The sequence below is a fragment of the Calidris pugnax genome, unplaced genomic scaffold (genome assembly GCF_001431845.1).
Source record: "Calidris pugnax isolate Ruff unplaced genomic scaffold, ASM143184v1 scaffold174, whole genome shotgun sequence".
Classification (NCBI taxonomy): Eukaryota; Metazoa; Chordata; class Aves; order Charadriiformes; family Scolopacidae; genus Calidris; species Calidris pugnax.
In genome coordinates, this window is record NW_015090907.1 from 515,282 (window position 1) to 525,689 (window position 10,408).

Consider the following 10,408-nt stretch of genomic DNA (forward strand, 5'->3'; position numbering starts at 1 on the left):
TAACATTCTCTCCATTTTCTGCAACAGTGTAAATCTCTTGGGATTAATGAGAAATGAAGAAAACAAGGGGGAAATGTTGGATGAAAGGTCTGGTTTGTAAAGATGTTTTTGCCCCTGGCATTAAAGGCAGATACCTAACAGGTATCTGGGCGCTTGTCTTCTTCTCGACACAGTAAGATACCTTTACAGACAGTTACAGGTAGCATCAGGCACTGCTTGCACACGTAAGCTCAGGGACAAAGGTATGGCCACTAAAGGAGTCTGGTAAAGGAAATAGCTTGAACCCAGATCTCCAAAACCTCAGGTTAACTTGGGACTTCTTCCTTCCTGGGGACATGAGAGGTCTTCATGTGCCAAAGTTCTCTGCTGATCCTTTCAGCGAGTGAATCCTGAAAAGCCACAATACTGTGGCTTTGTCTCCTGCCTCACGTAAACAACTGGTAACACCTTTTCTAAGAGCAAACTCCTTCTTTAAGCAAAATGATGTCATTTATGGCCCAGCCTTTCCCCTGTGTGTATAACTGCTGCTGCGTTACCTTCCCCACGTTGAGGATATCTTCTTTCACCCCACTGTGACCAGGGTGAGGATGGCAGAAGCTGGAGCCAGGGGAGATTTATTGTATCATCGAACTGGCATCTGGAATGTCACACAGTACCCGAACTGACATAACTCTGAAACTTGGCACAGCTGGAGCATGGGCTGTAACAGGTAACGCTGCTATTGTGTTTCCCTATTTTCTTTAGAACGATTGTTGCATTGATACGGAGGTTAAAAACTTCCCTCTGCTTGTTTGCCTACCACACCAAAGCTTTATTTTATCAGTTGTATCTTTGTCTTCTTACTGTTTTGAAATAAAATTTGCACTATTCTTGATTTGCCCTGCCTCACGTCCTCTACTCTGCAATTCTAGCTCCATTCCCAGATGTACATTTTTCATCTGCTCTGGCCTCCCATACCCCCTCGCTTCATCCCCGCTCAATAAATGGATCTCTCAACAGTATCTGTGCTCTCACGAACCATCGTAGGCAGAGTTGTTTGGTGAACAGAGCAATAATTTCCCCTGAGCATATTTTTTTGATCCCACCATGGGTTTTCCCCTGCGCACATCTTCCGCATGCATTTTGCATGAATACAGAGCAGGATTCACACTGCTGCTTGGTCTGAGCGTGTGTTAAAGCCTCTTGTCACCGCTTGCAGGATGCCATCGCAACCCAATTTACCTCCACGAGCTGCAGAAGCTGTTGCTCAGATGAAAGCAGTTTTTCCACACTCCGACTCGCTGCACATTTTCTCTTCCCATTCCCCACACACGTGTTACACTTTCCATGAGACCGCACACTGCTTCACTGTTAATTGCCATCATCTTGCATCTGTTCACGACAACAGCCCAATAAAACCCTAAGTTGTTCATTGTAAACAAATAAAAATACACTCCCTTTTTCTAAGAAGCCTTTAAAAACATCTTGAGTAAGTCAGTCAGGTGCAGGGAGTCCTTTCCTCGCTCTTCTAATCTGCTCGCACTCTTTGGTACACTCCACTCTCAAGATTTTCCCCAGATTTGAGAAGCTGGGAAGCTTTTCTCCATCCCTGCTGTGCTCAGTACCCAACGCTGCTCCGGAGGACACCTTCCCACTTCTGCACGGCACACACGGCGGGCAGGATGAAGGCACTTTGCCTCCTCGTGTGCACCAGGAGGTGACTTCTATATTTTTACATTATTGTATCATGAAAAATGTGCGGATAGTGTCAATTGTGCCATCGTTAATGATGATGCAGAACCAGGCAGCGATCAGACAGTTGGATTGCAAGAAATTTTACTTGCTCAACTTGGCAAAAGACTTTAAACTGTTTTCATGAAAAAAAAAGAGGACAAGAGGACGAGAGAAAGCGGAGACTTTCATTTAACAGTTGTTTTTTTCTTTAATTGAGTAACAATTTCACTTGAAATTTAACTTGTCTTGAATACTACCTAGTTCACCCGGGTTAAATCCCGTGCAGACCAAGTCACCCCACTAAACTCTGTCATTTGAATTATCCTTTTATTTTTATTTTTTTGCCACGCCCGAAGGAGCACCCCCAGGGGTCCCTCCGCGGGGAAAGGGGGGGGTCCCGAGATGAGCCCCCCACGCGTGGGGCAGGCGGCCCGCGGGCTCCCGCTCCATCTGCCGGCGGCGGGGGCAAACTGCCGCCTGACACCCCCCCCCCGCCTTCCTCCGACCCCCGGGGGCAGGAGCAGCCCCCACTCATCACCCCCCTCAGGGTACAAACACAGTGCCCCCCGCCACCTCACGCAGCACCCACCCCGCGCTCCGCGGGTGGGGGGAGACAGAGCCTGTCCCACGCGTGTTTTGCGCACCCGCGGGGCTGGCGGCGGCGGGGGGGGGAGAGGGGTTGAGGTCCTTGTCCCCGGGGGTGTCCCCCCCGATCCCTGCCGCCCCCCCCTTCCCCAGCCCGGGGCCTGCGGTGTCCCCGCGTGTTTGCCCCACGCGCGGGGGCGGAGCGGGGCCGTGACGCGGCGGCGGCCGGGCTATAAAGCACTTGAAATTTAACTTGTCTTGAATACTACCTAGTTCACCCGGGTTAAATCCCGTGCAGACCAAGTCACCCCACTAAACTCTGTCATTTGAATTATCCTTTTATTTTTATTTTTTTGCCACGCCCGAAGGAGCAGCCCGAGGGGTCCCTCCGCGGGGAAAGGGGGGGGTCCCGAGATGAGCCCCCCACGCGTGGGGCAGGCGGCCCGCGGGCTCCCGCTCCATCTGCCGGCGGCGGGGGCAAACTGCCGCCTGACACCCCCCCCCCGCCTTCCTCCGACCCCCGGGGGCAGGAGCAGCCCCCACTCATCACCCCCCTCAGGGTACAAACACAGTGCCCCCCGCCACCTCACGCAGCACCCACCCCGCGCTCCGCGGGTGGGGGGAGACAGAGCCTGTCCCACGCGTGTTTTGCGCACCCGCGGGGCTGGCGGCGGCGGGGGGGGGAGAGGGGTTGAGGTCCTTGTCCCCGGGGGTGTCCCCCCCGATCCCTGCCGCCCCCCCCTTCCCCAGCCCGGGGCCTGCGGTGTCCCCGCGTGTTTGCCCCACGCGCGGGGGCGGAGCGGGGCCGTGACGCGGCGGCGGCCGGGCTATAAAGCACCTGCAGCGCCCGCCGGCTCCAGACGCACCGCGGCGGCTCCGGCTCCGGCAGCGCACGGAGAAACGGCGGGAGAGGAGAAAAAGGAGGAAAAAAACAACCAACAACAACAAAAAAAAAATACCCTAAAACCTCCACCTCTTCCATCCCAGCCCCACGCCTGCGAGACCAGCCATGCCCAGCCACCCTGCCGGTGCCCTCCTGCTGGCCCTCGCCCTCTGCGTCCTCCTGGGAGATGGTGAGCCCCGGCTTGGAAGGGGGTTTGGGACCTGCCCCGGCTGGGGGACCCCTCTTTTTCACCCCACTCGGCAGGGGGAGTGGGGCTGCTCGGGGGGAGCAGAGGGTAGGGGGGGTGCATTGCGAGGGGGGTATTGCTCCAGGGGTTGCCTCTACAGCTGCCAGGGTGATGCAAATCTTTAATGAGCCCGCAGCCTAATTGGCAAGGCTGCACCTCCTGTAAAACTGCCTGCATATTGAAATGGCCGTAATCCTTACCGGAGGTGTAACTGTGGAGGTGACAAACGGATGGGGCACTCCAGCGCCCTGCGCCGAGCCTGCAGCTTATCCCTTCCTCCTGCAACTCATCCCTCTCTCCTCCTGCTGCAGGTACGGGTCATCCTCCGCCAGAGTCCCACCTGGCCACCCACCTGAGGACCAAGAGGTGTTCCTGCAACAGCTGGCTGGATAAGGAATGCATTTACTTCTGTCATCTGGACATCATCTGGGTCAACACCCCTGGGTAAGCATGAATGAGGCTTCTTGGGGGTGGGGGGGTGGCTCTGCTGATGAGTGAGTGACTGTACTTTCAGGTAGAGGATGGGGTTAAGTTAGAGAAGATGAGAAAGGGTGAGTGCTGGGAGGCTTTTGTAACACCTGCTCTGGGGAGCATTGCAAGTCTTGTGCTTTCCAACATTCGGAAAGGGACAAGCTGTGCTCCTGCTCTGCAACTCATCCCTCTCTCCTCCTGCTGCAGGTACGGGTCATCCTCCGCCAGAGTCCCACCTGGCCACCCACCTGAGGACCAAGAGGTGTTCCTGCAACAGCTGGCTGGATAAGGAATGCATTTACTTCTGTCATCTGGACATCATCTGGGTCAACACCCCTGGGTAAGCATGAATGAGGCTTCTTGGGGGTGGGGGGGTGGCTCTGCTGATGAGTGAGTGACTGTACTTTCAGGTAGAGGATGGGGTTAAGTTAGAGAAGATGAGAAAGGGTGAGTGCTGGGAGGCTTTTGTAACACCTGCTCTGGGGAGCATTGCAAGTCTTGTGCTTTCCAACATTCGGAAAGGGACAAGCTGTGCTCCTGCTCGGGACTGGCAGTTTAACCTGCAGGGCAGGGGGGTGAAAGCGCAGGGCGCTGCTTCCTCCTGGGTTCAGCTTTTTTTCTGGGATTTGTCCCTCTGGAAGCCGAAAGCAACAACCGAGATGTAGCTGCAAGTCAGAAAGTTCCTCTGCCTGCTCGAAAACTGGGAGCCTGGCTGCTGGCTGCCAGGATCGTTAATGAGACAGTGGTGGGCTGGCACTAAAGGTCCTGTGGCTGCCAAGTCCTGCCCTCAGGAATGCTACAGCAGCTTTCCATCAGTTTCAGACCAATGGCCAGCACACTGGAGCAAAACACACGTACTCAGGTGTGGTTATAATCATGCTCGCTAACGTGCAATTACAACTCGCTGCTTGCTCAGAGAATAGTTGCAGTCCCTGCCAATCCTAAACCCTCTGGGAGAGTAGATTGTGATCAAGGATGGAGCGGGAATGTGCTAACAGCTCTGAAAGCATGCTGTGATCAGAAGAACCTGTTGTGGCCCTGAGACATCTTCATTTGTACTATGTCCTGTGTGTTAAAACCCACGGCGGGGGGGCAGAAGGGAAGCCCTGACATCTCCGTACTTGAGAAACTGGCTGCTTGCTGCTGGTGGGGCTGGTGGGGCTGGGGCAGCCAGGCTCTTCCTGCACTTTGCCAGCCAGGTGAGCTGCCAGCACACCTAGCCCCAGCAGCGACCCTTGCACGGGCTCCTGGGCTGCTGCAAGGGGAGAAAATTCCACTTTCAACCCAGCACATACTGGCACGGCAATCTCCCTGGGAGGGGTAGGGTGGGGAAAACAGGAGGGGGGGGAGAGGAGCTGGAGTTAAAGGCTTAGACATATCAGTGACCTTTTCACCTTATGCCTATAGATGAGTCTTTTATTATCCTGGCACTGGCTTCACTGCCTCCCAGGACTGTGTTATCAACCTGTTGGCTAATAAAAAAAAAAAAAAAAAAAAAAGTTAGCTGCATAGCTGATTTCTTTTGTTTTGAACAGCCACACCGCTCCCTATGGCTTGGGAAGCCCGCCAAGGCGGCGCAGGAGATCACTGGGCAGGTGTGAGTGCTCGCACTCGAGGGACAACATCTGTGCCACCTTCTGCCACCAGCCCGGGTAAGCTTGGGGACGGGGAGGGGGGCTGGGGATGTCCCTGGGGGCTGCTCAGTGAGGGTGCCAGTGGGCAGGGGACCCTTGGGAGCTGGATTAACCATGCAGCCTCCCTGGGGAGGGCTGTGCAGCTCTTAGCAAACAGCTGGAACTCGTCTAGTGGCTTTTATACCCCTCCCAAGAGGCCCTGGCAGAGCGTCACTGGTGTGTTTTTGTTGTACAATAGTCTCTTTGCTTGCTGATATGAAGCAATGTTGCCTCCATCCCTCCTGCCAAGGAGGCTGAGGAAGCACCAGGTGCGCTGGTGGGATGGGAGGAGCTGGTGGACACTGGGAGAGGGACCACGGAGTGTGTGAAGCAGTGGGACACCAGCATCTCCTGCATGGCTTGGGTGGGAGAGGCTGCAGGAAAGCAGGGCTGCTGAGAGCTGTGGCTCGGAAGGCAAATATCTTCTGGAGCCAGCCCTTGTTATAGTGCACATGGGCTCTCGGTCGTCTGGCTTGAGGCAGCAGCAGAGAGGGATGCTTACAATGGGGAGGTGGGGGGCAAAGTCGTTGTAGAGAGCTGTCATTAATTTAATGTCAAGGCAATAGTTAAAATCCCCGGTGATTAAATAAGTCTGAATAGGGCAAGGATAGAAGTAAAAGTGAGCTATGAATAGCTCTCAAATCGCTGCAATTAACCCTTCAAAAACATGCATTCAACTGTCTCAGTCTGTCAGTGGTGACATTAGAGCAACGCTCCCCCGGCACTTACTTGGCTGGATGCGAGGGCTCACGTGTCTCCTCTTGCTCGTTAGGTACCTCCAGAGTCTGAAGGTCCCAATAACGGGAGCATCAATGAAGTCTCTGCAGAGTGATGGTGTGAGACCTTCCCATCATGGCCTGCTGAGAACGCTCAGGTGAGACATTTAAACTTAATCCCAATGTCCCGCATAAGCACTTTAAAATCCAGGGTTGTAACCCCTGTCTGCAATTGCTACTTGGATTTGACCTGACTTCCCACTCTCATCTCCCTTTAAATGAGGAGACTTGCCTATTTCTGCTCTCTGTAGAATTCATGTCCAACAGCTGAGGGAACCAGAGTTTCTTGTCTCCCTCAAAATAAGAATAATATTGCATAAAATGTAATTCTTGATCGGAGTGGGAAATCTCTTTGATATGGGACAGGAAAGTGAGTGATGTATGAGAAGGGGGGAAGGATGGAAAATGATTGACTGGGCAACAGCTTTGAACCAAACATAATAGCTTTTCTCACATCACATCACTGAATTTTGGAACTCGTTGCTGGAAGGAACCGTGGACTCCAGGAGTGTAAACGAGTTAAAGGGAATTGGCAAACTGAGGGAAGGTTGGTCCATTGGTGGCAGTTAAATCAGCTGCAATGAGAATGAGTTCTGAAAGGCAGATCTGGGGTAGCCTCACTCGAGTCATGCCCTGCTGCAGGACTCCTTGAATCCCCTGTCACTGGTGGAAAGGGGAAATTGGGCTCAATGGGTCTCTGCTGGGGCTTAATATAGCCGCAGCTGGAAATTCCCCCTCTTCTTTCCCCCATCTTCTGCCCCAAAGTAAATCTTAGTAGATAAATATCATAATACAGGCTGTTGCTGGGTAGTGGGAAAACAGACTGGAGAGTGAGCATTGTGTCTCTTCCATTCCCAGGGATGTGGCCATCTCCAGCCTGCGGACTGGCCAGCAGCAGCATCGCTCTCGGAGGAGCGCACAGCCAACGGTTTTGCCTTGGAAGAAGAACATCTGGAAGAAGAAGAGATAAGAAAGGGGTGCATACCACGTTCACCAGAAGAATTTGGAGTCCTGCGGGTGCCGCTAACTCCGCTGTCGGTAGTTAGAGCTGAAGGAAAGGCCATGAATGGAAGGGGGAAGAAGTGGAAGTCTCCATGCTCCTGTTGCGTGAACCAGTACTGCATGTGCTTCAGAGACTGTTGTAAAGGGAAAACTCTCTCTCTAAACAGTCGTAGATGTGTCGTGGAGCTGAATTGTGCCTTTTTGGATCAGGCAAGGGTCTTACTGGGAGAGCACCAGCTTAACTCTGCTCTGGAGTGCGAGGCAGAGGGCCAGCCCCCACTGGGAGGTTGAATCACTTACAAACCAGTTCTGCAGTTGGTGGCACTGAGCCCTGTCACTGCTCTGCCCTTGGGACATGTCTGAGTGTGGTTCCAGCCTGGCCCCATTCAGAGGTGGTTTGGCCGGTCGTTATAGACGAGGATAAACTGCCTCCAGCGTGAGCCCACCTTTGCACTTTGTTCTCTTACTCGTCAGACAGTGCCATGTGCATATGAATGAGACTCCCGTAGTAAAAACAGTTCCCAGTTTTTATTAAAAAAAAAAATTAAATAAAAATAGATCTATATTTAGAAGCCTGAAAGCCACCTGAGCAGTCAGTGGCATTCTTTGGCTGAGAAATTCACCAAAGGGCTGTCCTTAAGTGGCTCTGTTTTAGGTGGAGGATAGTTTGCTTCCGCCAGAGCTTGTGTCAAACCCAAGCAGGACCCCTGCCCTTGCGGGGGGAGGCTGGATGGGCCTGTGATTCTGCAGCAGCCACCGTGGGTCTGAGGCAGAGCCGAGCTGCTCCTCTGGATGGGTTCAGTGCTGGGAATCTGTCTCACCTCCTTGACCGTGGCCTTAGCGAGGTAAAGTAGTTCCAGGTCTTAACATAATATCCCAGCTTTCTTCCAGCTCTGCCTGAAAGGAAAGGCTCGGGGCAGAGAAGGTGGGTGGTGGGAAAATAGCACGCCAAGGCTTGCTTGCTGCTTTGCTTAGTCCAACTTGGAGACCTGTTCTCTGTATTAAATAATTGACCGGTGTATGGCTAGCATGTCAGGATGAGAGGAACAGAGAATGCATTAGGCAAGGGGCAGCCAGATGGGATTGATGTGGAGCAAAGGGTCGCTAAGAAGAGAGCACAGCACTGTCTGCACAGCTCTAGACTTATCTAAATCACAGCCACTTCCCCAGGCCAGGAGCAGCATAGAGCTGCTGGTCCAGAGGAGGGAAGAAATAATTTGGATAAAACACTGAGCCCAGGACCTCGAAACCAATCTTGCAGGCAAGCACAATCTCAAGGCTCTGGAGCTGTATCACAAATGCACTTTTGTTTGCCTGGGCAGATTAACTTCTATTATAAATTGTGGCTGCAGTTGTCATCTGGTTTGTGCAGATAAATATTGCTCTCCTGGAACCACTGTTGGGTCCCCCTTGCTGCCCAATCCAGTATTACACAGGAGCATTTGAAAGGGCTTCTTGAGGTTGGTGGTGGACCAAAATCTGTGGCTGTTGCAAGTGTAGTCCCATTGGACGTACAAAATACTTCCTTGATTTTGCTTTATGTCCTAGAGGGGGGAAAAATTAGACCAATTGATTGTATTGTAAATGAAATAGCAGACTAATCACTTGGTCCCCAAAGCTGCAGAGAAACTTTTTTATATTTGACCTTCTGAAGGTTTGAGTCATTCTAAAAAAAAAAATCCTGAAAGGGTTTGTTCCGGAGGGAACTTTGCACATGGTTTAATGTGAGCCTAGTAATTTAAAATAAAACTACTGCTGTAAAGTACTATGTATATCTCCTTGTGTGTATAATGTCTCACCTTTAAGTGACTTACTGCACACGTGCCATATGTAGCATCCTGAAATCTGTATATTTATTTAAATCTATTGATTTTTTTAGACAGTAATTTGCAAAATTTAATTTTTAATAAATAATGACAAAATCAATACCATGTTTCTTCCTTATTTGATGCCTGGGTGTTGGTGGATGAAGCAAAAGAAACTCAGATGGAGAAAGTAAGTGGGAACAGTGAAGTTGGGTGAGAATGGGGAGACTCTGTATTCTTGTCAACAGTCCTGAGCAATTTCAGTTCAAAGTGATTCCTTAACTCATAATAAATACCTTGTTCCTTTCTAGATGTCTATGGGAATATAGATGTGAAATAATCCCCAAGCTGTTGTGTTTAGGGCTGTGGATGCTGAGACTAGCTTGAGTCCTTGTTCCAAGGGATGCTGTTAATGTTTTCCTGTGGTTTAGTCCTTTGCCTCAGATCCTCTTACCAGCTCTGTGTCAGCATCGCAGGGACAGAGCAACCACTCACCCCCTGCTGCACCCACTAACTTTTAGATCTGAGTTTTGCTGATTGATTTTAGTTCTTGTTTTGTTTTGTTGTTTTTTTTTTTCCAGTACAGTAGACCTCACCATAGATTATTCTGGTGTAGTTAACTCAGTGAATCTCATGGCGCAGCTATGAGAAATGAACAAAAAAGAAATCTTAATGTAATAGCCAACACTGTACTTGCTGCAGACTCAGAAACCATAGCACTTCTTTGTGGTTTTCCACAGCTTCCTGGGAACAGGAGTGCAGAGAGCTACTGCCCCATCCTTTCCTGTTGCCCGGCTTTCTTGGCTGAGCTGCATCATCCATGGCCAAGCCTCCACCCTGGGGCTTGGTGTTAGTGTGTGAAAATCAAATTCCTTCACGTTTGTATAACAATACGTCATAGTTTCTATGACTTTAATGATAAAGCTCCATAAAAAACACGACCTTGAAGTACAGCTAAAAGGGGAAAAAAAGTACCCTGAAACACTGCAAATTTCCTATGTATAAGATCCAAGGTGCAATTCTCCCCTCTTCTGCTCAAACTTGTTCTGGTTTCTTTGGGGCAATTTCCATAGCGTCCAGCTTGAACTGATTTCAGGTGGTGTAGATGAAGGAGCTGAGGGCTGTGGGAAATTCATTCATTTCCCAGGAAAGATTTCCCCATCGTCTGGAATGTCTTTTGAGCCAGCCTTGGGCACAACCTTTAATTTGTTTGTCCTAAGTCACAAAAGAATTATGGCCTTAGTCAGCCTTGT

At 51.1% G+C, this 10,408-nt stretch overlaps 1 protein-coding gene across 1 annotated transcript; it reads left to right on the forward strand.

The window, feature by feature from the left end:
* Positions 1–3,187: 3,187 nt before the first annotated feature.
* On the forward strand, positions 3,188–9,276 carry EDN2 (endothelin 2). The gene is made up of 5 exons (XM_014949166.1): positions 3,188–3,371; positions 3,740–3,872; positions 5,435–5,551; positions 6,345–6,446; positions 7,207–9,276. Exons 1-5 carry the CDS (start codon positions 3,308–3,310, stop codon positions 7,316–7,318), a joined length of 528 nt encoding a protein of 175 aa, XP_014804652.1. The 5' UTR covers positions 3,188–3,307; the 3' UTR covers positions 7,319–9,276.
* The last annotated feature ends 1,132 nt before the right edge of the window (positions 9,277–10,408 follow it).

Bases quoted from the DNA above. Each gene is read 5' to 3' on its own strand.
- EDN2 (XM_014949166.1), top strand. From the start codon at position 3,308: ATGCCCAGCCACCCTGCCGGTGCCCTCCTGCTGGCCCTCGCCCTCTGC. The intron at 5,552-6,344 runs GTAAGCTTGGGG...CTTGCTCGTTAG, and splicing joins ACCTTCTGCCACCAGCCCGG to GTACCTCCAGAGTCTGAAGG. The intron at 6,447-7,206 runs GTGAGACATTTA...TTCCATTCCCAG, and splicing joins GGCCTGCTGAGAACGCTCAG to GGATGTGGCCATCTCCAGCC.